This window comes from Serinus canaria, chromosome 9, assembly GCF_022539315.1.
Source record: "Serinus canaria isolate serCan28SL12 chromosome 9, serCan2020, whole genome shotgun sequence".
NCBI lineage: Eukaryota > Metazoa > Chordata > Aves > Passeriformes > Fringillidae > Serinus > Serinus canaria.
In genome coordinates, this window is record NC_066323.1 from 12,319,718 (window position 1) to 12,344,601 (window position 24,884).

The window sequence follows — 24,884 nt, forward strand, 5'->3', positions numbered from 1 at the left end:
TTGAACTTAGCTGGAGAGCAGATGCTGAAGCTTATGGCCTATTTGCTTTGCAAAGACATTTCTAACTCTTTCTCATGCACTGTTGTGCTGTGAACATTATACTTGGCCTGTAACAGTGGAGCAGCCTCCTCCCACAGGCAGTACAGCACTGAGCTGCAGATGGGGAGATTTTTAAGAGATAAGAATGGAATGGTAGGAATAAAAGGGAACTAATTTGCACAAAAGCAAAGCTCAGATCAGCGCTACTCTCAGAACAGTGAGTCTGACCTGCCTCCAAAACTGTCTTTCATGCTAAACTTTACTTCTTGGATTATTGATGCTGAGATTGTGACACTAATTAAAAAGAAGTTGCTGCCTCAAAGGGATTGCTCTTCCAGGCTGAAGTGTTGGTAAAAACAGCTCAAACCTTTTCATTTTCACCAGACTGTATTTTATTCTGATATGTCAGAACACATCTGTATTGGCTCATTTCTAGTTAATTTCAAGCCTTGGCAATAATACATCAACCAACATGATAGGAATGAGTATAGATTGCACTTTCAACTGTCTAAGGAAGCCTCTTGTCTATAAATCTGGAATTTCTTGTCTGGACATGAACCCCATGAGTTCCTCCTTTTTTTAGCCAAAAGCAAAGGTAGAGCTGGGTAGACATCTCGAGGTCAGCCTGCCTTGCTGTGCAGCTTCAGGACAGAGCTGAGGAGTTCACCAGCCTGTGAGGGCACAGCCCTGCACTGTCTTGCTTTGTGTTAGAAACACATGAAAGTTGGGCCAAAAAGAATACTGGAGGATGTGAGTTGACTCAGGCAAATTGGAACATGTAGCTAGGAAAAGGTTAAAAAACTCCTCAGTTCTATGCATATACATTTGGTAGGACAGTGGAAGTTCCCTGTCCCCAAGGAAGTGCTTGGTGTGTCCTGCAGTACCACTCTGTGCTTCAGTCCAGCACTGAAGCCAGGAGTGTCCAAGGGTGTCTGTTCCTTCAGCAGTCAGAAACCCTCCTGTCACCCTGAGGGGAAGGAGCAGCCTGGCTTCTGCACGGAACGAGGAGGGACGATTGCTGATTGCCACATTATGTTTTGCAGCTATTGTCCAGGGAGACACTCTGGAAGAAATCTACAACCAAGTGAAACAGATCATAGAGGAACAGTCTGGTCCTTACATCTGGGTTCCAGCAAAGGAAAAATTATGAAAACAGATTTTTATTTTTCATTTTCTAACTGACATCACCTACTACATCTGACGACTCTTAAGCCCTTCCAGTGGAGCCTGCCTCTAGTTCTTTCCAGCGTGGTTCATACCCTAACCATCACATTCTGCAGTTCCCATAATGCTTTACATTTGGTGTCTCTCTTAGTTTAAATAATTTGTATTATTGTGTGTTGTTGGTTTGCCATTTTTCAAACATGACAGTGGAATGGCCTGACCAGCTATTAGTTTAGGGTGGGGGTGGGAGGGAATTGCTGGGTAAAATTCCTTAATGTTTAAGGGAAAGTAACTTTCAAAGATTTTTCAAAAAAGCTTTATAGACATTCTTTTAAAATTTCATAACAATTGAAAGAAAAGTTGTATTCAAGGAAGTTGTAAATTATGAGTAACTTTGCACGCTTAACTTTAATAGCATGGTTTGGTCAGGGCAATCAATTTCAGGTTTTATTTTCTGAGTTCAATCCTATTGTCATGGTATCTTTTTTTCTTTCCAGGCAGTTAGAAAAAAACTTTTAAATTTTGAGTTAGCATTTTCATTAAGTCCCACTACTACTCTTAAAGGGATATTCATTTTCATAATTTCATACGGATATTCTTATAATCTATTTTTTCATTTTTTGCCAATCAAATTGCTAGGGACAAAGATGTGTAATGTTTTTAATCTTCCTCATGAAGCACTATTTATAGTGTGTTACAGAAATTCTTTATAGATAATGGTCATCACACTTTTTGAGCCTAAAAATATGTTTAGGTGCTAGGAAACCTTGTATTTTTCAGAGGAATGCCAAATTTGCATTGGCAGTAATTCAGAAAACAGCTGCAGAGATGGTCATTAGGGCAATGAGAGAATGATTCATAGCCTAAAAATGTGTGTGTTCTTAGGGGTCAGATTTTAATGAATATTTTACCCACAATAACTGCCTATTTTGTTATAATAAATATATATATATTAAACTTTCTTTAACTAAACTCTGTAACTATGGGAATTATTTTCTTTACATAGTTGCGCACACGTATAAATATATATATATAAAATATATATTTTTCTTTTACCACCTACTCCTAGCTTTTTGTTTTGAATAAAAATAAAAAAAACAAATTAGAATTTACCTTCCTTAATCATGGAAAAATCAAATGGGCTGTGATGGCTGGGCACGAAGTCCAGGGAATATTAGTACAAGGAAAAAACACATGCAAGTTCTCCTCTTTTCTACGCAATTCCGGGTGTTTGTCTCCCCCTGTCCCCTCTGTAGTATGCATGTCTTAACCAAAGGGAAAGTTCAGAGCCAACAATATATTTTTTTTCTGTACGTGTTCGTCTCGGATTGCACAGGCACAAGATCTTCCACTTGCAATGCACAAACTTCTGTGCTGAATGTTATGAATACGTTGTACCAAAACCTTCAATAATGAAATTCTCTAATTCCCATATTAGTTGGTACCTGCCATTGCTTGTTTGCAACTGATTGTTTTTTAGAGGGATGTACTTATGGCAGTCATGGGGCAGTCACACAACCAAATCAGCTTTGGTTTGTAAAGAATTATCAACACTATCCATTCCATTTGTTAGAAAGAGGAGAACAGCTAATAAACTTTATTGTACAATATATTTGTCAAGTGTGTTTTTAATTATGATAAATACAGGTGTTGTAGCACTTTAGAATAATTGACCGAGACTGTAAATGAAAACCAGGTGTTAGAGAAACACTGGTGGCCACACTGGGGCTACTGAAGTTACTGCATTAAAAGCAGGTTTAAACTTGTGACACAATTATTGCTGGTGTTATGTGGGATGCTAGTGCAGCTCACAGAAAGGTAAAGCTGTTGGTGCATGCCCCAGCAGAGTTTCTGGTTTTCAGATCTGGGAAATCAGGTGTGCTGCCTTTCTGAGAATTCCTGCCCAGGAAAGTGCATGGTGTACTAGATTGATGATGCAGCTTTTGATAAATAATGTCATAAGTTTTTAAGGCAACTAGAGGTGTACTGTTGTCTCCCTCTTTGAAAGTGACTGATTGTTTGAGGGGTCTTGTGAGACATCTTAAAAGAGTAAATCTAAAAAAACCCCAGAAGGATACAAATCTCTATCAAATCTGCAAACACATCTGAGATCTCTATATTGTAGAGACAATACAGAGATTGTCTTCTTCTTTTTACCTCTTTTTTTAACCCATCAGAAAGAGCCTGTTAAGCTGAGTAGGTCTGTGAGGAGTTGCTCTTTCATGTGTTGGAGTGTCTGAGTAGCTGTCACCAAACTTTGTCCCCAGGCACTTGTCCTGTAGTAGCCAGGTGTCACCAAACACTCCACTCTGACTGAAGTCCACAGCAGTTATCATGAGGGAGTAAAAACAAGTCTTGGACCAAGAAATCCCACAGGACTCTGGAGTATTTGCTTTGCATTTTTAGTTTTGTTTGTTTCTAATGCTACTTTTGAACACTGGCAGAAAAGTTGATTCTGAGAGCCCTGATTCTCCTTGTTGTCTTATCTTGTGTAATCATCAGGGTTTTGCATTACTTAGTGTTTCTCTGGGTCTCATTTTTCCAGCATCAGGTGCTGATATATCTCTTGATTCTTGGGTGTGATTTTCTGTAGTTTAGAGTTATGTTTTACAATACATGTATTTTGCTAAAGGCTTCTAATTTAACAGCTAGAGTAATTAGGATATCCAAATGGCATCACACTGATGTATTCCCACTCTTTTGCTGGCCCAGTGAAGGCATCGTGGGTTCTCTTCTTGCCTGATAACCCAACTGTTTGTAAGTGCTATACAGACACATGCTGGATGAAGTATTTGTTACCCTCTATTATTACTGTAAGTGATATTATTTCCTTGTTGGCATTTTTGCTGAATTGTGCTGAAAACTAGGTTAAGAAATTTAATATCTCCTTAAAGAACAGATACTCAGAGTTAAGAGTGAAATAGGAAAATTATCTAAATTCTGGTGAACTGTGCTTGTGTGATTGTTTAGAGGGCGCTGTGTTTAGAATAGACCTCCTGTACAAAAAGGCTGCTCCTCTGCCTTCTGAACCATTCCCATAGAGGATCCACAGGAGAGCCCTGGTACCAGATTCGTGTCTTACTAATCCTGCCCTTGCAGTCTTAAGCAACTGATACCAGGCTTTGTCATCAGTATATGAATGTAAGCCCTACTGCAAACAACATGGAGAGAGGGCTTCAGATATTAATCTGGCCAGTAGGAAGGGCACAGGAAGGATCTGAGCAATGGGTCCTTGAAAACATTTGGAAATACTCCAGTGATATTGGGTTATTCTTTAACACTTAAGACAACAAAGGGACAATTAATTCCAGATTGTCTAAGGAGCCAAGTATCAGAGTTCAGCCACAAGGTTTTGTTTGGGAAGAAAGTCTGAAGGGATCATTCTATACTCTTTTTAAATTCTAAACTTGAAATAGCAATTAATTGATTCAGCTGTTGTCTTAGAGGTGCTAGTCAGAGTTAGAGCTAGCATCCTGCCCACCTGCAGTCAGGTAGCTGATGAGTGCTGGAAGCATCCTGCCAAACCCCCAGGCTGATGGGGGATGCACAGAGCTGTGTGGCTCATGCCCTCCCTGGGTGTGAGGACTCACACCACAGAGCCCTTCTGTTTCTGAGCAGCACTCAATGACTTTTATCTAAACAAAGTGTTACAGGCAGCTGCAGTTCATTGAATAATAAAAAATTAATGAAAGGACAGCACAAATGAGGGTTGCTCTGTGAAGGTTGCACTAAAATTCACACCAGCTTTTAACAGATCTACTGTCAGCAGTTTTGATTTTCTGGGTGAGAATCCTTCCTGGGCCTCTTCTTAAACCTTAAAATAAGTCAGAATGATACAGGTGTTTTATAGCAATTGCTATTAAATTTCAGGAAACGTGCACTTAGCATGTGCTGTACCACCTGTAGAGTGTACAGGCTTTGCTGTTGTTAGAGCCCGGGCTTCTGATGATGGCATCAAGAATGTGGCATCAAACGACTGTCTACTCTGCCAGATAAAGACCTTACCTTGAATCTCTTCCTGCTTCCTGAGCCCAGGTATAGGGAATACACCGATCCTAGAGGATGTGATTCCACAGCCCTGCCCCTCCCCTGTGTGCCGGTGTGGAACAGTTAATTCAGTGAAGTCTGTGGGTGGTGCCAAGGCAGTAGCGACCTCATTGGTGCCTGAGCTATGTTGCAATTTCCAGGTCTGATGTTTTTTTCCAAGTGTACAGGCAGTGTGAGGAGAGGAGTGCTTTCTTTTCCTGCGGTCATTGCGAGGTGACGCGTGCCGAGGGGAGCAGGGCTAATTGTTGAACAGAGCGCATCGGCAACTGGATGCGGCTGATTTTCACCTGGGACCAGGCTGGAGAGAGCACTCCTGCAGGAGCCTTGATCTCTGGGAGTTCCCAAGGCTGAAAAAATCACACATCACTAAATTTTCACCATGAAGAGCTCCAGAAATGTTTTCTATCTTCTCTTCTTTCATGCTGGTAAGTGTCCTCCAAAAGCTTTTGCTGTGGCATGGGACCTCTGTGTGATGTGAGAGAGCAGAAGGAAACTAGAACCACTTCAGAGCCACTGTCATATGGCCAGGAAAGTAAACAGAAGGAAGTAATAGAAAAGCAGTAGAAAAGACTGTATTGAACCCCACGTATATATCTTGACTCATTGGTGTCAAATGTTGTGTTTTTCCAGCACTGAATCAATTTCTGGTTCAATGGTGTCTGTATTTCACAACAATGAGCAGTTCTATGACACTTACTTTGTAAAAATAGAAGTAATTGCTTTATTTCACTTCTCGTGCTCTATGCAATGTGTTGGCTTTTTCCTGTTGCTCCCAAATTGTATTGGTGAGTGCTTTTAATTTCACCAGAGGTGCAGGCACTGTTTCTGAAGCACTCTTCACTTCTTCAGAAAACAAATTATCCTAGTTAATTATTTTTTTCCCCATTTTTTTCTGTTGAAAGCCCTTGATACTGTAGTAGTGGCTGTATAAATAGCCATTTATGTTACACAATGTAGTACCATTACTTTTAGGAGTTACTGCGATATTTTTCAGTGATAGTTATGGATGTGTTAAGATTCTGAGCATATTTCAAATGGAAGTTGCCAGCTTCTGCCATTTTAAGCTTTATATATATGTGTGTGTGTGTGTATACTAATATACAGAAGGGCCAAAATTGAGAATTAACTTGGGTTCAGACACTGACCTGATATTTTAAGCTGGTTTTCCTTGGCAGTAGGAAGAGAGGCTGACTGCAGGCCTTGTCTGTGCTCAAGCCCATTCAGATAGGCTAACTAGTGAGGAAGGAGCTAGGATATTGCACAGATCTGACTTTCCTCTAACAACAAAATTTGGCAATTTGGAAAGGGACCAATAAAACCTTGGTTTTGGTGAGTGAGGAAAAAAACAGTGGATTCATGCTGTTTCACTATTTTGGCTGAAAAGAATTTTATGTTTCAGGTGTATGGTTGATGATTTTTTCATACTTTCATGCTTTACTCCTGTGTGTGTGTATATAAAATCAGAATGCTGAGGCTGAAAAATGGCACTTAGCATACATACACACTGAGAGGCTGAGTCCCCAGCTTAATTTCTCTTTGGTTATGTTTATAAAAAGAAAACCTCAAGATGAAAACCAGGATTTTTCTTCCACTCCCAAGGAATTAATGGTGAAAATTTCACCCCGACAGATGAGGTAGTACAAACATGAAGTTTTTGTGAGATGTATTTTTGCCATGACCTGTTGTAGCTTTCTCCCAACTCTCTTGGATCTCAGGATTCCTGCAGCTCAGAGGTGGGCAATTGTTTCTCCCTCTGCTGGCATATGCTGCTTCAAAACTTCCTGTAAGCTTTCCAAGTCTGACTTAGTATTTGTTGACAGCAGTAGAGTTGGCTCTGTGTCACAGAGGAACAGCAAGCCAAACCCAGAGTTTCACTATTGGATCTTTTGGCATCAACAGTCTTGTTTAGTCTGCAGCCATGAAGCCAGAAGATGTGCAGGGAGCACTGTCGGGCACTAGCGGAGTCATTTTTAGCTTGCACAGTCAGATGTGGCATCTCAGCTCCGTGGCCCTGGGCGGGGAGTAGAGGGCCATTGGAGGTATTAGAAAACCACATGATAAATGGTTTACAGCAAAGTCCAGCTTAAAAATGGAAATTGTAGACAAGCAGTGGAATATTGTGTCCCTGCTTAGGGAAGTGACCGTGCCTGTTTGTCCCTCGCCTGCGTTTCCATTTCACCGCACTGTCTGCGCACGGTGACCTCTCCCTACAAAAGCAACCGAGTGTTTGTAGCTTTGGCACTTGGGAGGGTGATGTTTGGGGCTGCTGAAAGGCACCTTTCTTTGCTAATTAATGGAAATCTCCACTACTCAACTTGAGTATTTTCATTCATGGCTCTGCCCTCCCCTTTTCCTGACTGTGGTTACGATCTCTTATGAAAGACTGTTTTGAAGGGCCAAGTTTACTTTTCTAGTTTTCATAATAAGGCTAGTGGCAAGCCTTTTGAGCACCTAAGGTTGCTTTTTTAATTCAGACCAATAAGGGCTGGTGCAGGACTCCAGATACTAACTAGCAATACTCAAGACAAGCTTTGTCTTTGGACAGTCTCTTTGGTTTTGTAGCATATCATTTTAAATAATAGTTTCACATGATTTTAGCTTGATTACGATGGTGTATTCTGCAAGGTGTTTAAAACAGTCTGGATGCCCTGACCTATTCCATGGTATCTGTATTTCTTATGTCAGAAACAAATGCCATTGGATTTTGGTATCTGAGTCTGATCTTGTGGTCAGTCCAAAAAAACTTCAGTATTCATGTTAATTGGAATGCAAGTTAGAATCACCTCTAAGGACTCAGAGTGAAGTGAGACCTGGTTTTTTTTCTGTTGGGGGGAAGAAGCTGAAGGAAAGTTTGTCTCTACATGGTAAGCTCTGTTCCAAAAGCTCAAATGGGTTTTGTAATATTTTCTCTTGGTGCTGTGTTTGCAGCTCTCGGCCTGGAGCGTGTCCGGTGGTGCACGGTGTCTGAAGCAGAACTTTCCAAGTGTAATGGCATGAGCAAGGCCTTCAGTGAGGCTGGCATCCTTCCACCTCTGGAGTGTACAGCAGGGGGGTCAGCTGCTAACTGCACTCAGATGATCAAGGTGAGCTGTGAGGGACACCAGTGTCATTAGTTTAATTTCTCCATGTGTCTGATAATCATCCCCTGGCAAGGTGCACTGTACTGTGGTGAGTGTGTGGCCCTCCAGGCAGCTGAGCCTCTGCTTCCTGGCATTTGTGGCTCTGACAAATCAAGGTATATCTTTTTTTTTTAAAGGCACAGAAGTATACATATGAACTTGGAGGTCAGAATGGCCCCATGTCATCTGTTTGGCTGCTCACACATGGCCAGTCACAGCTAAGGTCCTAAATATCTCCTCCCAAATAGTAATCTTTGATTTGGGAATTGTGTCAGATTATTTAGCAGATATTTAAGAAGGGATGGAGCTACAAGATGCAGACAGTAGTTAAAGCTGTGCTGCTTAGCCTCTAAGTAGATTGTACTTCGATAAACTCTGGATCAGACTCCCATTTCAGGGCCCTGTTATGGGAACTGCTGTATAAACAGATGAGCTGAGTGTAATCAAATCAAATCTCCCAATACTGAGTACAAGAGAAAGGCAAAGCAGCAAGTGGGGTAAGCAAAGGGCAAACCTCTGGATTAAGCTGTATTAATTCAGCTGCCCAGAGTGTGCTCAGCTTTCAAAAAGTGTGCCTCTGGGGAAGGCTCTAAAGACTGTGAACATGTGAATTTGCAAAATGATGTATGCAAAAAAATTCCCTCCTTTGGAGGGGATAGGAGGTAAAAAGTGGATGTTGGAAGAAGTGTGGAGGCAGGTAATCATGGTTGTCATCACTGGCAGGGTGTGGGGGAAGGGAAGGCTGGCTGGCTGTGCTAATAAAGAATGTTCTTTGTAGATGTGCCCGAGAACCAGGTTTCTGTGGAGATGCAGCCTGTCAAGGACAGGAGGTTCAGAGGAAGGAAAGGAGATCTGAAAGAACAGTTTAAAGGAGATGAGGCTGATGATTATGTGGCTGGGAAAAAAGGAAAAGATTTCAAGAACTGATTTCTTGTAATTTTTGTCAATGAAGCAGAATGGTTGTCTGGCTCCTAAGACTACCTCATTGCCTCTTGATAAATACTGTTCTTGAGCAAGGGTGTCAGAGTGCATTGAAGAGTGCTGAGAGCAGATACTGATACAGATGTGGATCTCACCTTGGGAATAGACAGGGCATTGTAATGTCAGATCTTCCCCAAACCACTTGGCTGATTGCTGCATTGCACAGAGGAAGCTGTTAGATTCTGCAAAGCAGATTATGTAAAGGGCTGATGAGTGTCTGATTCTGAAATACAGAGCTCACAGAATTGCATTTGCAAGCCATTGGAAATAGCAGGCAGGCAGACAGCATGAGTAAGTTGCTTTCTGATAAAATGAATTTTCACTGTAAGGTTTCAGACAAGACTTTGTCCTTTAGATCTCCTTTTTGCTTTTTTCCCCTTGTGCTGATAATCTACTTAATATTCAAGCTGGCCCACTCTGTGTAATCCCTGAGTTGGTATCTGCACTGAACTCTGATCCTGGAGGCCAAGAAGGGAGCAAAACACAGTGGCTGAAGGGGCAGATGCTATTTTGTAACACTGCATAACTTGGACTTAGACCTGTGTATGTGTTAGCACATGGATAAAGGAAAAAACCTTTTTGATTGAAGGTGTGTAAAAATTAAGAAATACCTAAATATTTAACTAAGGAACCTGACAATATTTAATGTGAGCTGATTTTCATCAGGTCTTTAAAACACTTATGTAGGTAATTCTCAAATGTTGTGACACACAGAAATAAACTTCCTCTGAAAATAATGAAGAGAGGATTACCATCGCAGGTATACTTACTAAAACATTGTAGGTGAGTCCCATGCTTTTGTTAAATTTATTGGCAAGTGCTTGCTAAAAAAAAAAATCCCCATGCTGCTGTTGATATGTCACCTCAGCAATAACTGTGTGTTATTTAAAGCCTGAAAACTACTTCATGTTAAAAACAACAACTGACCTTTTTTGTCTTGTTGTGCTGTTTTTACAAAGGCTATTTATCAGAGGCTCTGAGTCTAAACTGAGCTCAAAGGTTCTGCTTTGCAGTCAGAAAAATGCTATTTCCTATGAAAATATGGCCATATAACATACCTCATGGGTTCTGTGGCCAGCCCTTTCCATTTTGTCTGCTCTACTTTCAGTCTACCACCAGTTCTAGAAGCTCATTTTGTTCTCCCTGAGGGTAAGAGCCTTCTAACTCCCACCTCCTCTCCTTCAGGTGTCCCTCCTGAGCCACAGATTGTATTTGATTCCTACACTCTCCTGTGCTCTGACCCTCACCAGTGGAATATCACATCTAGTTATTCAGAAGGATTGTGTCTGTTCTTTAAGATGCAAATGTCTCCCAACCCCAAGTCCACTTCAGGTTCAGCTCTCATTCATGAGAAGCAGCTCTCAGGACATCTGTTGTTTCAGCTGATTAATGAATATTATCTTTTTTCTCCTTCAAGCCAAACAAGTAAAAGATTTCAAATTACATGGCAACTTCAAATCTGGTTTAGATGTCAACATCAACATATTACCTGTGCTCTCACACAATGACTTGAAAATGTTCAAGCTCTTTATGTGGTTCAGCCTGTGGGAAGCTGCTCTGGTGTCCTGGGCAATCCCAGCCCTGCCCTGCCCGGGCCTTGCAAGCTCCCAAACCAGAGGTTAAGCAAAATGATAAGAAACTTGGAATTAGCTTAGAAATGCAAGATGTCACCCTGCTGATTATTTTCTCAGCAGTATCTTGTCTGGGTGTGGAATGCCCTCTCCTGGCTCCCATAGAGTACACAGAGGGAGCTGATTCTGCTGCCAGGGCTGTGTGCAGCAGTTCTGCTGGCCCTGCTGCTGGGCTACCCCCATCCTGTGCTCTCCAGAGCATCCTGCAGCTGCAGCAGCATCCCAGCAAGCTTGGTGTTACAGTCACCAGAAAATCCCTGCTGTTGCTGGGCACCTTTCCAAAAGTGGATGCCTCAGATTTGTATCCTCCCAGTTTGAACAGTCTTTTTACTTTCCTCCTTCTCAGGAACCCATTGCCACCCCCACTCACAAAATGCATGTCTGCCTTGTGCTGAGCTACAAGCCAGCAGGTTCTAAGGGTGCTTTGGAGTGCCATTCAGATTTTGTAGCCCCAAAAATATTATTTTGACCTATCTGTGTATAATCTAAAAATGTATCTATTTATTTAAATCTTCAAGCTTTGGGGCACTAGCTACAGAGTGAAACTTCAAATTGCTGGACTTTAGGATCCTACAGAGACCTGCAGCATCCATTTCTAAGGTTCCTTTGAACTATTAAGACTGGTGAAGCCATCATTGTGCAGGGCTGGTTTCTGCATTGCTTTTGCAGGGAGGCAGTTTTGAAGGTCTGAAATCCCTCTTGGTAAGAGTTGTTCAAAAATTTGTGTGCCCTTAAAATAATTGGAAAAAAGGAAACACAAATGAATAATAACTAAGGGCCTCTTCTAAATGCATGGGCACTCTGGTTGTTGATAACTACTGATAATTAAGCTTTAACATGTATTCTGCCCTTGTGTCTGCACAGGATGACTTGGCAGATGCAGTGACCCTGGATGGCCGTTTGATTTTCCAGGCTGGAAGGGAGCATGGTCTGAAACCTGTGGTTGGGGAAGTATATGATCAAGGTAAATTCTGACTAAATACTTTTTAGATTACTTAAAATGCATAAGAAAAAGCTTGTATTTCCTGCTTGCATTTTATTTTGAGTCTTCTTGAAAACTCTTAACAGGGGTAGTGGTCAGGTTCCCTCTTGGTTGCTCCTGCCTCTAACAGACTGTTTGGGGGAACAAGAGACAGGGCTGTGGCTGAGTCTTTCCTGAAGGATTTAGGTCAGAGTAACTGTTCCTGTAATAAATTTGTTGGGTTGGTTTTTGTTTGTTGTTTACTGTCTCTCTGCTTTCTGTGTTCTCTATTCCATACTTTATAGATTAATTAATTACTAAGCATAAATCACTAGGTTTATCTCTCAGTCCTATACATTGGAATAATTAGATTTTGTTTTTACCGATGTGTGATAACCTAGTGGAAGAAAGGAAGTACTAGATTCTGCTTCTTGTCTGGGTTAAGCTTTGAGTTCCTTTCAAGACAGAGACAGTAATTCAGTGGTGACTTGCATCCTGACCAAGGGCTCAGTATCAACACATTCGTGTAGTTCAGAACTGGATGATTCCCCCCCCAACTTTAGGATGCAAGGGAGGGGAGAGCTCTGGAAGCAGCTTGCTGGTAGTGCTGTCCTGTCATGCTATTGTGAGATGGAGCTGGATTTGTTTTGTAGCTGGGTCTTAGTGTTACCTGGCCAAAGGCATCTTCAGAGGTGGCTGTTGGGGTCAGTCCATAGGATCTTGGATCATCTGCAGCAGCCCCCCACCCTGTTAAACACATCATGACTCTGGTGAGGGACCTGTACTTTGGTTTCTCAAAACCAAATGGACCTCGGGATCCAGAGGCTGACTATCTCCATTAGTCAGGCAATGAGCTCAAATCAGAGAAAAGTGGAAGAAATGTAGCGATTTCTGGTCTAAATAAAGTCAGATTGAATGACCTTGTGATCACTTCAAACCCTCAGCTCTTGACTCTGAGTTATATTAAACTGTAAAACAATGATAATGAAATCAGCTGGGGTGCTCCAGAGACATCAGTTGACTCTGCTGTAACAAAATTAGGACCCACTGTGAAATAAATTATATTGGTTTCAATTCAATCCAAATATATTTAGAGTAATAGAAAATTTCTTTCTGAAAGGAAGCTCACTTTCAAAGCAGAGTGGCCTCAAAATTTAGAGTGGATTGCCTGTGGACTAAGACAATTCACACTGAAAAAGTTATGGCTGATTCACAGTCAGCAGAGTCTCAGCGAGGATGTGAACACAGTGACTTCCTTGTGGGTAGGGCAGGCACAGGAGTCCAAAAATCAGTCTGTGTCACTTAATGCTTCTGTGGGGCTACTCAGGTTGCTTCTCTTTCTTCCTATGCTGCAGAGATTGGAACTTCCTATTATGCTGTGGCTGTGGTAAAGAGAAGCTCCAACCTCACCATCGAGAGCTTGAAGGGAGCGCGCTCCTGTCACACCGGCATCAACAGGACTGCGGGCTGGGACGTGCCCGTGGGGTACCTCACTGACACCGGGCACCTGGCACCAATGGCATGTGACCTCCCAAAAGGCAAGGCTTCCAGGGCAAAGATCCCTTCAGCAATGCCCTCCCAACGGTCTTGGGACCCTCTGTGTGTGTACAGAAATGAGACTCAGATGCTGTTTTGTTCTTTGACTTTGATGCTTCTTGTAGGAGTCTAATGTAGGTCTGATGAAGACTGCAGGGTTTTTGGTTGTTTTAAACTTGGAAACTGTCTTTTAAGAAGAAAATAACTTGTGCCTTCTGGATCTTTTTAGAGATGTACTGTGTGGATGTGTTAAAATGAAATTGATCTTGTTTATTCATTGCTAAAAATGCCTCATTCTAATTTTGCATTTAGCTGTAAGTGACTATTTCAATGCAAGCTGTGTTCCTGGAGCAAATGGTGTGAACTATCCCAAATCCCTCTGTCAGCTCTGCAAAGGAGACTCAGCAGGACAGAACAAATGTGAACTAAATTCCCAAGAGCAATACTATGACTACAGTGGGGCTTTCAGGTAAAAATCATGTCTGTCAATTTTTTTATTGCTGTACCCTCGCCACAGTCATCATGTTCAGGCCTCACTGACAAGAAATTGAACCTACAGAGCTTCCAGTTGATCTTGTTAGAAAATCTACAGTTTTGTTAGGATAGCCATGCTTTTAACCTGACTGATCAAAAGTAATTCTTAACCCACTATTTCAAGTATTAATACCTGATTATTAAAACCAAATGGATATTTAGCACATTTACTGGACAAGGAAAGCCCACTGCTATTTGCTTTGTCCAGCTGCTGTTTGACACAATCTGAGTGTTTCAGCAAGCTTCACTGACTTACCTTTCCCAGTGAAACCTGATGATCCTTGGAGCCTGAGAGCTGAACTGCTGCCCTACTTGGCTGTTTCAGTCATCCCACCTAGCTGCTCTGAATGATCGAGTTGCTTTGCCCTGCATTTTTGCACACCAATCTTTATTTTCCTCCTTCCTATCTGTGTGCTGTGTTGCAGCTCCCAGTCCTCCTAAGTCATAACATTAACAAGGGCAGAATTTGCTTATGAGAAGCACTTGCTCCTCCCTGTGTATTCCCCAAAGGACTGTGTGACTGCCTCAGACACAGAACTGTCCTGGACAAAGAAGGTCATGGTGTTTGTCCCAGGCAGCACTGAACATGTTGTTCATATTCACCAGATGACAATGATAGTTTACTTCATGCTCCAACAGCCTCTAGTCTCTGCCTTGAGCAAAACTCTGAGCACAAGGAAATAGGTCAGTGTCTGTGGCTGATGGAACGGAGCACAGAGCCCTCGGGCTGTCAGCTGGCAGTGGCCAGAGCACAGGGGTTTTGTAATGCCTCTTTGTGGTTGGATTTATATTTATTAGGTGTTTGGCTGAAAATGCTGGAGAGGTTGCTTTTGTGAAGCACAGCACAGTGCCTGAATATACAGATGGTGAGTAATCCTGAAGCTTGTTGAATAATGGCTGCAAGGTCTGAAATACAGTGTTTGTTGTGACAGTATAATATCAAATATTTGATGTATTTTGAATTGAGGAATCAGGAATCAGCAATACTGCTGTAATAGTGAAAACAGATGTACCCTCTGAGGTGTGCACCAGGAGATAGAGTTTTTTTTTTAAATGCTTGATAATTTCAGTAAAAGTTGAAAGGTGGAATCTTAAGCTGCTTCTGGAAAGAGACCTTCAACAGCAGAAACCTCTTTTTATATAGACCTTGACTCTTAAATTGCTCCAGCCTGCCAGGGGATTCAGTGGAGACTGGGAGAGAATTAACCTGCCTTATGTGGCACTGTGTGAAAACTACCTTGAGCATAACATGGCTTTAATACGTCTGACCCACGGGGAGAAAACCCCAAAAATGTACATGATCCTGAACTAGGGATGCTCTTGATACTACAGCAGACCCCAGCACAGCTCAGTGCATTCTCACAAATGCTGTGGGACTACAGGACCACAAAGATGCCCAGGATATGCTGTGCAGTCAGGAATAGTTCAGAGAAGCTCAGGAGATGTGTGTTCTGCTCCACGTGTGTAAGTGAGGCTTGGAGCCAGAAGCATCAGCCCCAGCTGATGTCTGTCCCCCTGCTGTGGTTTCAGGGAGAAGCCTTTCCTCCTGGGCCCAGCGGCTGCGCTCCCGGGACTTCCAGCTGCTGTGTGCCGATGGCAGCAGGGCTGATGTGACAGAGTGGAGGAGCTGCCACCTGGCGCGAGTCCCCGCTCGGGCCGTGGTTGTGCGGCCTGACACAGACGGGACAGTTCTCTTCCGGCTCCTCAACCAGGGACAAGTAGGAGGCCCTTTCTTCACTGCTCCTTTGTGTTTCAGAAGGGCTCTCCCAGCTGTCTAAGCAGACTGAAAATGGGATATCTGAGCTCCTTTGGCTCTGTGGGGTTTGAAGGTGTATGGGATGTCACGCATCCCGCACAGAGCAATGTGTGACATGCTCTGACAATGCTTCTTTCTTGTTTAACATTACAGCAAAGATTTAATGGGGTGGGTGCCAAGTTTCAGATGTTCGACTCTGCAGTCTACGGCGCCCAGAATCTTCTGTTCCGAGATGCCACCACAGAGCTTGTGGCAATCACAGCTCAGAATTACCAGGCATGGCTGGGTGATGAGTATCTTCGTGCCATGCAAGCTCTGAGCTGCGACCCCAATAGTAAGTTGTCTGTTGATTCCTCTTCATAACAGACCAAAAAGATAGCTGATAACACAGATCATCTTGATTCTGGTTTATTTTCTTCTCAGTCTTGGAGTGTTACGGTGAGATGCCAGTCTAATCTTTGAGCATGGGCAAAGGTCACTTTTTGACCTAGAAACAATACTGTATTAACACTTTCCTGTGCAAATTGTCCAACTTTGTTATAAGATGCAGGTATTTTCTACCCTTTCTTGGTGTATGAGAGGCATTAATCTGGTAAGCTGCTGCTGCTGTCTGGTACTTAATTTCTTACCTGCTGACAAGGTAATAATAATGTGCTGCTGCACAAATCCCCAGGTAGTCTTTAAAAATGGATGAAGGGATTCCTAGCAGAGGATTTCCTCCCTAAGCTGAAGGAACCCTTCAGTTGCTCTTTATTGAAGCATTATGGTCTTTCCTGCTATCAGAAGAAAGTAGAAATTACTTGATACACATTCTGGGAAAGTCAGAAACACAAGTTGCAAGAGTCTTTGCCTTAAGTAGCTTAAAAATCCTGGCAAGTGAGCCTCCCAGATGTGATCTGTACTGCGGCAAAGCCCCTCACCTTTCTGATTTGTCTCTTCTGGGCATTGCTCTGTGATTGTCAGATGTGAGGAAGCTTCCATTCTGGGTGGCTTTTTGCTACACTGCACTAACATATTATAGCTGGATTTAATGGCCAGTAATTGTAGGAACTGTTCTTTGCTAAGGAGAGGTTTGCAGTGTGCACATAACAGCTCATCAGGGAGTGCCCTGGTTCCTGGTCAGGTGTAAGTCTGAGCTGGAGGGATGGGGAGCAACACAGAAGCAATTTTCAATAACATGTATGGGACACATATGACAGTGGGCAGTGTGAATCCTTGTTGTGTACTGCAGAGAAAGTGAATGTAGCATTTGCTTTTCAATCTTGTGCAGCAATGCCAGAAAGCCTGAACTGGTGTGTTGTGTCCACTGAGGAGATTTGGAAATGTGGTGAAATGGCCGTTGCCTTTAGAAAAAAGAATTTGAAGCCAGCAATTCAGTGTATTTCAGCCAAGACAAAGGAAGAGTGCATGGAGCTGATCCAGGTAGGCTGCTACAATCCTTGTGCCATAAACCAAATGAGCAAAAGCTGTGGTGACAGGCAGGAACACTGGATTTGAAGGAGATGATCTGTAGCTCAGATGGTTTGGATGAGCCTGAACCCTGATGATCTTGGCTGTGATGAGGGCACTGTTTCCCAGCTAACTCAAGCCTGTGTGTGTGTGTGAAATCTGTCCCTGTTTCACTGATGATGCTTTATGTACATTTTCTTTAGCAGTGTGATGCTCTTTTGCTGTAGGCCTTGCCCTTCAACGTGCCACAGGTGTAACCATAAAGGTGTCATCATTGTAGCAGGGAAAGTATGTGCTGGGTTTTTTTACAGAAATCCTATGTTTTATTTTTCAGAAAAAGGAAAGTGATGTTGTAGTTCTGGGTGGAGCTGATATTTACACAGCTGGGAAGACATATGGCCTTGTACCAGCTGCTGGAGAAAATTACTCTGGTAAGATCCAGAAACATAAATATTGACTTTATTTTTCCAGGTTGTTTGAAAACAGCACTAAAAACACTGTCTTTTGTTCCCAGCCCTGCTGGGAAAGCTGATTTCAAAGGAAATAAGTATTATTACCCTCACATCATAGATAGAGGAGGATATGAGATGAGCTTCTACAGTGAAGCTAATTTCATCTGCCCTGCTGCAGGACTAGGTTGAGTCTTTGGCAATTTTGAGTCTTGTGCCTCTTCATTTGTTTTGTGAATTCTTGTAAAAAATATTTTCAGTGGAAAAAATTAGTGTTCACAAAGTCAAAATATTTTTAAGAGAAGCAAAAATACAGAAATTGCACAGTAGATTCTAGTTAGAAGCAAATTCTTCCTGTCAATATGGCTGCTTCAGAGTCACTGATTAAAAGAGGGCTTGTGCCCACAGTGTCACTAAGGCAGAGTTTAAATTTGCTGCAAAACTCACAGAAGTTTTAATGTAGGTTTGAAGTTTCCACATAAAAATAACTTCTTGAAGCAGATTTGTTGAGTCACTTATGCCCTGAATGTTGTTTTTCAGAGGGATGTGTTTGTAAGAGCTGGTGGGAGCAAGAACACTTTCATCATCTTGTCTGTAGATCATTCAGTTCAGGTGTAAGCAGTATCTTCCAGACCAGAGGTGAATGCAGCAGTGTGAGGCAGTGGAAGTGAAGAGTAATTCCATGTACATCTGTGCTGCCTGGCTAGCAGATTGTTGGTGCAATTGAAGTTGCCCCCATATAAGTGTAAAGGATGCACAGATGATCACTAAGCTGTGGGAATGCATGAGGGAAACTGTGATGTCTTGTGGTTTTTTTCTGTTTATTTTACAGCTGATGACAGCAGCAATGCCTACTATGCTGTGGTGTTAGTGAAACGAAATCAGTCCAATGCCTTCACCATCAGTGAGCTGAGAGGGAAGAAGTCCTGCCACACAGGACTGGGGAGAAATGCTGGATGGAATATTCCCATTGGTGTACTAATTAAGAGGGGGATTATTAAGAACAAAGACTGTAATATTCCTCAAGGTAAGACAACAGTAATACATATCAAAAAGATAGTAATAGTCTAATGATAAACTTTAATTAAGGAAGTGTTTTTGATATTTCATAGATCTATATTATTCATATCTGTTTGTGAAGGGGTATTGTGTTTTTAATATAATGATTTGAAATTTTAAGTTTGCCACCAGTGTGGACTAGTGGAGGGGTCACTAAGAATTTAAGAATGTTACATCTAACACAAAAGTATTCCTTTCCTTTATCACAAAATAATTGGCTAATTTAGGTTGTAAGGGACAGTTTGAGGTCATCTATTCCAAGCAACTGCATAAAAGGTTTGGTAGTTCATATTGCTCAGGGCTGTGTCCATGCAGGTTCTGAGTAACTCCTAGGACAGAGATTACACACAACCTCTCTGGACCCTGTCCCACTACTTGACCATCCTTGGTACAAAGGATTTATTTTCTTATATCTAATCAGTATTTTCCTTCTCATAACTTTGGTCTGTTGCTTTTCAATCTTTTGCTCCGCACCACTGAGAAGGATCTGGCTCTGTCTTCCTGAAAAAGCCACCATGTAGATTAAGATAACAATACACTGTTAGTTGTCTTATCTCCAGGCTGACCAAGTCCAGCTCTCAGCCTAGTAAATGCAAATTGCTTTTCAGCCCTCTGAGCATCCTACTGTCTTTCTACTGTATCAGCTCTAGACTGTCCATGTCCTTTTAACACTGGGAGATCAGAGCTTGCCACAGATGTTAGAGGAGAGCCTTCACTTCCTTGACTGCTCCCCCAGCACACCCTATTATCCTCAGCACTGGTGATGCATCTTGGTGACTCTGTCCAAGATTTTATTGCATTTATTTTTGAACTGCATTAGGTAATGAAACAGGTAGCATAACAAGAAAGAGATCTGTAAACATGGACCTCCACATTCTAATTTTGCTTGCCTTCTTATCTATCCTCTAGGAAGCTTTTTGGTTTCATTACATAGTCAGCTAAATAGAGCTCTAAAAATATTTTAGAAGTTCTAGTTCAAGAATACCAGTAAGGCAGCTCTAACTTGTATTTCTAGTGTTCTACTGAAACCTGCACTGGTTATAATTTCATGATGTCTGCCTTTTTTTGTGAAGAACCCACACTTTTCATTCCTTATGTTGGTTTTGTCTTTCCCCAGCTGTGAGTGAGTTTTTCTCTGCCAGCTGTGTGCCCTCAGCTGAGCAGGACAATTACCCAGCCAAGCTCTGTCAGCTGTGTATTGGAGATGAGAGTGGAAACAATAAATGCAGTGCAAGTAGCCAAGAACGTTACTACAGCTACAGCGGAGCCTTCAGGTAACTGGTACCCACGGCTGTGACTCACTGTGTCAGCCTGCCAAAATGCAGGGAGTGCTGCTTTCCACCCCAGTCAGCAGGCAGAGGTTATTGTTGCTGCAGCAGGTGCCATAAATGAGGTGGGACATGTGTCCCCAGCTGTCCTCACCAAGGCAGGTGTGGCGTAAGGCATTGCACTGGCTCGTGTCACAGCCTTTGCCAGTTGTCTTGCAGACAGTAGCCAGGATCTGGCTGCTGTAAGTCCCTGCAGAGAGTGACAGGCTCGTGACAGGGAGCCTGGAGTGTGTCTTCACTACTCTGATTCATTGGTGGCTGTAGCTGAAGGTAGATTTCTGTACAGCACAAACAGCTGTGGCCAATGTTCAATTACCAAATCCTCTTCAAAACAAAGTATGTTAAAAATAGAGAGGAGAAAATAATATAAAATGGAACAAGTACTTTGTGCAACAGTGTATGTTTACAGATGGGGCCATACCCAAAGACTGTGAAACTCTTAGATATGGAAGGAGCACTTCCTTTTCCTGACCTTCACCTCAGAAGGTAATGGTGCATGGAACAGCTGGCAGAAAGCCACCTTTCCCCTTCAGGGAGGAGACTTCAACAGCAGCTGCCTGGTAAATAATGAAGTGTTAGATTTGGATAACTACTTTTTGCAAATCTATTTAGTTGAGTCCAGCTGCTCTGCTGGGTACAAGCCTTGCAGGCAAACTCCAGATCCTCTGCTGTACTTCATGGATTAAGAGAGCCAGCTCCCAGTCAGGAGATGAATGAGTAACAAATGCTGTTATAGGCTGCGTGAGCCTTGCTCATAGTTTTAAGACTGCGCATTTGATAAAAGGGCCCATAGAGGCAAACTTCATATGGAGATCACTTTTTGTTTTTAAGGGAGAAGGTCCTCAATTCATTGAGAGATGTGGGAAGTTTTAAGTGTTTAAAAGGGTAGAATTTGTGTGAAAAAATGGAGGACTGCAGTCTTCTACAAGGCAGGGGTAGATCTATCTGTGACACTTAGGTGATTCCCTCTGAAAAAAGAATGAATTATGGAAGGTGATTGAGGTGGACTTAAAATTCACATTTCCAGATTGCTTCAACTCTGGCTGTCTTCAGACTAATTTGATAGAGGTGTGAGAGGCCATTTTTTACTTTGTTCTGGAGCAATATCCTTGGAAATTGCAGTTAGATTAACTGGAGATCTCCAATGTACAGGGCTGCAAATGCTGCACTGAATATCACATAATAGATCTCCTATTTCTTTACTCATCTAATATTGGTCTTTCTTGTTGTTTTTCACACTGTTTTTAATAAATTTTTTCTACTCTATTCCACTTTTGAAATTTGTAAATGAGAATATTTTTAAAATATTTTTTTGCTTTTCTCTCCAAGATGCTAAATTTCTCTGTTTTTTCTTACTAACTTTGGGTCCAGTACATTTGCTTGCAGGAATGCCTGTAAAAAAAAAGGCATTCTAAACCTAGAATTATTAGTTATTAAAAAATGTGGTACATCTGAAGATGCTTTGAATTGAAAGCGTTTATATCTTTGACTTCCTTTAGGTGCCTGGTAGAGGATTCTGGGGATGTGGCCTTTGTGAAGCACTCTACAGTGTTTGAGAACACAGATGGTACTTAGTTTTACATGTCTCTTTATTATAATTCAGGGGTTTTTTTTTCTTGCTTTAAAGCATTCATTGCTTGACAATGATCTGTTTCTTTTTTTCAGGTAGAAACACTGCTAGTTGGGCCCAAAATTTGAAGTCCAGTGATTTCCAGTTACTGTGTCCAAATGGTGCCCGTGCTGAAGTCACCCAGTTTGCCAACTGTCACCTGGCTCAGGTGCCAGCTCAGGCTGTTATGGTTCGCCCAGATGTCAATGTTTTTGCTCTATATGGACTACTGGACAGAGCCCAGGTACCAATAATCCATTTATTTTTGTGGGCAGTTATATATGGTCTTACACAGTGCAAGGATAAAGACAACAGGACCACACTGCCATATCCTGCCTCATGGCACTGGCAGCATGTGCACAGCCCTGTTGGGAGTGTGATGGAGAAGGTAAAGTACAGCCCATGGGAATCACCCAGTAAAACCACCCTGGTGCACAAGGGATTTCAATTTTTTGCCCAGCCACTGGTTGCAGTAGTACTTTCCCTGGAGCTTAGGGTGTTTTCCCATGGCTGTCCCCCATTTCTGCATTGTGCTAACACTTTTCCATTCTGGAATTTTCCTTGGAATGCAGTAGAACTTTGCTGGGTTTGTTTATGCCACAGCCATGTCCATGGTAAACCATGCAGGCAGAGTGTGCCTGACTGCCACAGCAAGGCTCCTTCTTCTCCATCCTGAAGTTAATTAGTTCAAAATCAAGACTGAGCAATATCTCTGCTAAGCTTCAGTCATGTCTGTAACTCCTGGGCAGCCAAACCCTGTATCGCATAACAATATTGAGGCAAGAGATTTTAAAAACTACAGCTCTTTTTCTACATAGTAACTAAAAACACAAGATCACAAATGCTGTTCATGTAATTGCCAGTGGCAGAATTCTGTATCTGATCTACTGAAGCGTCTAAAAGCAAACATGTAAGAGAGATTCTGCAACTGTGTATGAATTTTTCATCTACAAAACGGTTCTTGTCATCTTTCATGTTGTCTGACAGGAATGTGGCAGTTCATCTTGCAAAATTCTGAGAATTTTTCATTATTTTCAGGTCTACTTTGGAAACAGCAGCAATGGAAGTGGGTTCAAAATGTTTGATTCTTCAGCTTTTCAAGGAAAAGACTTGATTTTTAAGGATTCTGCTGTTGAGATTGTGCCAGTGAAAGAGAGGAGAACATACACAGAATGGCTGGGGAGTGAATATATTGAGTCCCTTGAAGGGATGCAAGCATCCCAGTGCTCTGGGGCAGGTAATAAGATAGCACAATACTCACTCATGGCCACTGTCATTCCCCTGCTTGCGCTATGTCAGATACAAGGCTTGGACTAGGAACGTCCAAGTGGGAACTTCCAGGCCACCTCTGTCCTGCCACCTTCTCTTCAGAAAAGCTGCTGTCTGGATAACATGCTGTGCTACCATGTGAATGCCTCTTCCTGCCTCTTTGCAGGGCAAGTGCCACAGCCTCTGCTCATCAGGGAGTGGGGTAGGGCTGGAAGCTGCCCCTGTCTGTGTGGATAGGGTGGAATTTGGGGCAGAAACCAGCAATACAGTATCAACATGGTTTACAAGATCAGTCTAAAACTGGAGCATCTCTGCCATTGTTGCTGATATTGAACCACCCAGGATTCCCAAGAACTGTTAGATGGATTCTGGGTTTCTTACCTATAGAAGAATTTCTTGGAAGGCAATATTAAAACTCTTGTCTAGTGAATTCTCTCCCTAGTGGCCTCCTGGCTGGCTATGCTCAGACTCCACATCCCTGCTTTACCCATTCTACTCTGCTTCTCCTGAGCTCCACTGCCACAGAGGTAAGTGCACAGAGAATGGACAGGCTGTGAATAAAGACCAGTCCAGCTTCTGCCATGGACAAAGTCTTCTACCTTCCAGCAGAAGAAAGTAGGGGAAATTTCCAAAGTCACTGGATGAAAAAGAAGCCCAGAGAGACTGGAAGGGGGACCACCCTTTGACAGATAAAAGAACAAAGCCAAACGTGAGCATCTACTGAACTTTATTGACTTTCCACACCCAGTGCTCTCATGGCTGGCCAGAGATGTCCTGTGATCTTTAGTTTGATGCAGCCTTCATCAAGAACCTCATGACTGTCCTCCTTCCACAGGGGGCACTTCTCAGTGCCTTGGGCATGAAATTTGTATTTGCTGTAGGTGAAACAAAGTACTTCACTTCTGAGTAGCCATTTCTACTGGCTGTAGTATTCAGGTTTTATTTTTATCCATAGCTGCACTAACCACAGATGTTGCTGTGCTGCTGGCAGGCACTGCCCTCCTGACTGTAGAGACCACCTCATGATCCTGGGATGAACAGACCTGTAGTGTAATAAAAACCTGTAAAGCCAGATAGCAATCACATAAATAAGTGAAAATAGCAAATAAACATGAAAACTTTAATTACACTTTAACCAGCCTGGTAGCTAAACTTCTGCTTTTCTGGGACATGAACATTTGCCTTTCCCTTTCACTGCCCGCTGTTCTGTTGCTCCCAGTTCCTGGGGCTGGAATGGGACACAGACTGATCCCAGCTGTGCCTGGTGGGGCTGTGTGTGTGCAGGGAGCAGTGCTGCTGTGCCCAGCACTCAGCCCCTACTGTTTTTTCTCCTTGTGCTCTTGGTCAGTTATGAAACAGCAGCTGAACAGGAGCCACCGTGTGCCCAGGTGGCCAGTGCCATCCTGTCTGGCCTGTGTCAGGAACAGTGTGGCCAGCAGGATCAGGGCAGTGATTGTCTCCTGCACTTGGCACTGCTGAGGCCACACCTTGAGTGCTGTGTCCCGTTCTGGGCCCCTTGGTTCAGGAAGGACATTGAAGTGCTGGGATGTACCCAGGAAGGGTCGGGAGCACAAGTCCCATGAGGAGTGGCTGAGGGGGCTGCGGGTGTTTAGCCTGGAGGAGGCTCCAGGGTGACCTTATCCCACTCTACCCTCCCTGACAGGAAGGTGCAGCCTGGTGGGGGTCGGGTTTTTCTCCGAGGCCGTGACAGGACGCGAGAGCACACTCATAGAACTCATACTCTCAAACTGTCAGGATGGACAGCAGGAGGAATACACAGAAAGGGTGATTAGACACTGGTGGTGGTGGCGTCACCGTCCCTGGAGGTGTTGGAGGGAGGACCGGCCGTGCCGCTCCGTGCCGCGGTGTGGCTCTCACGGTGGGTTGGGCCGTGGCCTGCGCTCGGTGATCCCGCAGCCCTTTCCAGCCTCATTAATCCCGGGAGCCCCGCAA

At 42.9% G+C, this 24,884-nt stretch overlaps 2 protein-coding genes across 13 annotated transcripts in view; both read left to right on the forward strand.

Annotated features, from left to right (window-relative positions):
* Positions 1–2,813, forward strand: part of DLG1 (discs large MAGUK scaffold protein 1) — a 141,391-nt gene extending 138,578 nt beyond the window's left edge. For all 11 annotated transcript variants that reach the window (XM_050978163.1, XM_050978164.1, XM_050978165.1 and 8 more), the window contains one exon: positions 1,083–2,813. In XM_050978163.1, coding sequence (XP_050834120.1) covers positions 1,083–1,189 — 107 coding nt within the window. In that variant the 3' untranslated portion in view covers positions 1,190–2,813. The remainder of the gene's footprint in view (positions 1–1,082) is intronic.
* Positions 2,814–4,070: 1,257 nt separating this feature from the next.
* Positions 4,071–24,066, forward strand: MELTF (melanotransferrin). Of its 2 annotated transcripts, XM_009089169.4 has the most exons (15): positions 4,879–5,675; positions 8,179–8,333; positions 11,846–11,945; positions 13,298–13,480; positions 13,791–13,947; positions 14,811–14,878; positions 15,543–15,730; positions 15,922–16,102; positions 17,039–17,190; positions 17,552–17,648; positions 18,499–18,693; positions 19,843–19,999; positions 21,553–21,620; positions 21,719–21,906; positions 22,701–24,066. In XM_009089169.4, the coding sequence occupies exons 1-15, from the start codon at positions 5,630–5,632 to the stop codon at positions 22,977–22,979; spliced, it is 2,214 nt and encodes a 737-aa protein (XP_009087417.3). In that variant the 5' UTR covers positions 4,879–5,629; the 3' UTR covers positions 22,980–24,066. The 2 variants fall into 2 exon arrangements, with proteins under 2 accessions (XP_050834126.1, XP_009087417.3); XM_050978169.1 differs by lacking the exons at positions 21,553–21,620; positions 22,701–24,066 and having other exon boundaries at positions 4,071–5,675; positions 21,719–21,832.
* The last annotated feature ends 818 nt before the right edge of the window (positions 24,067–24,884 follow it).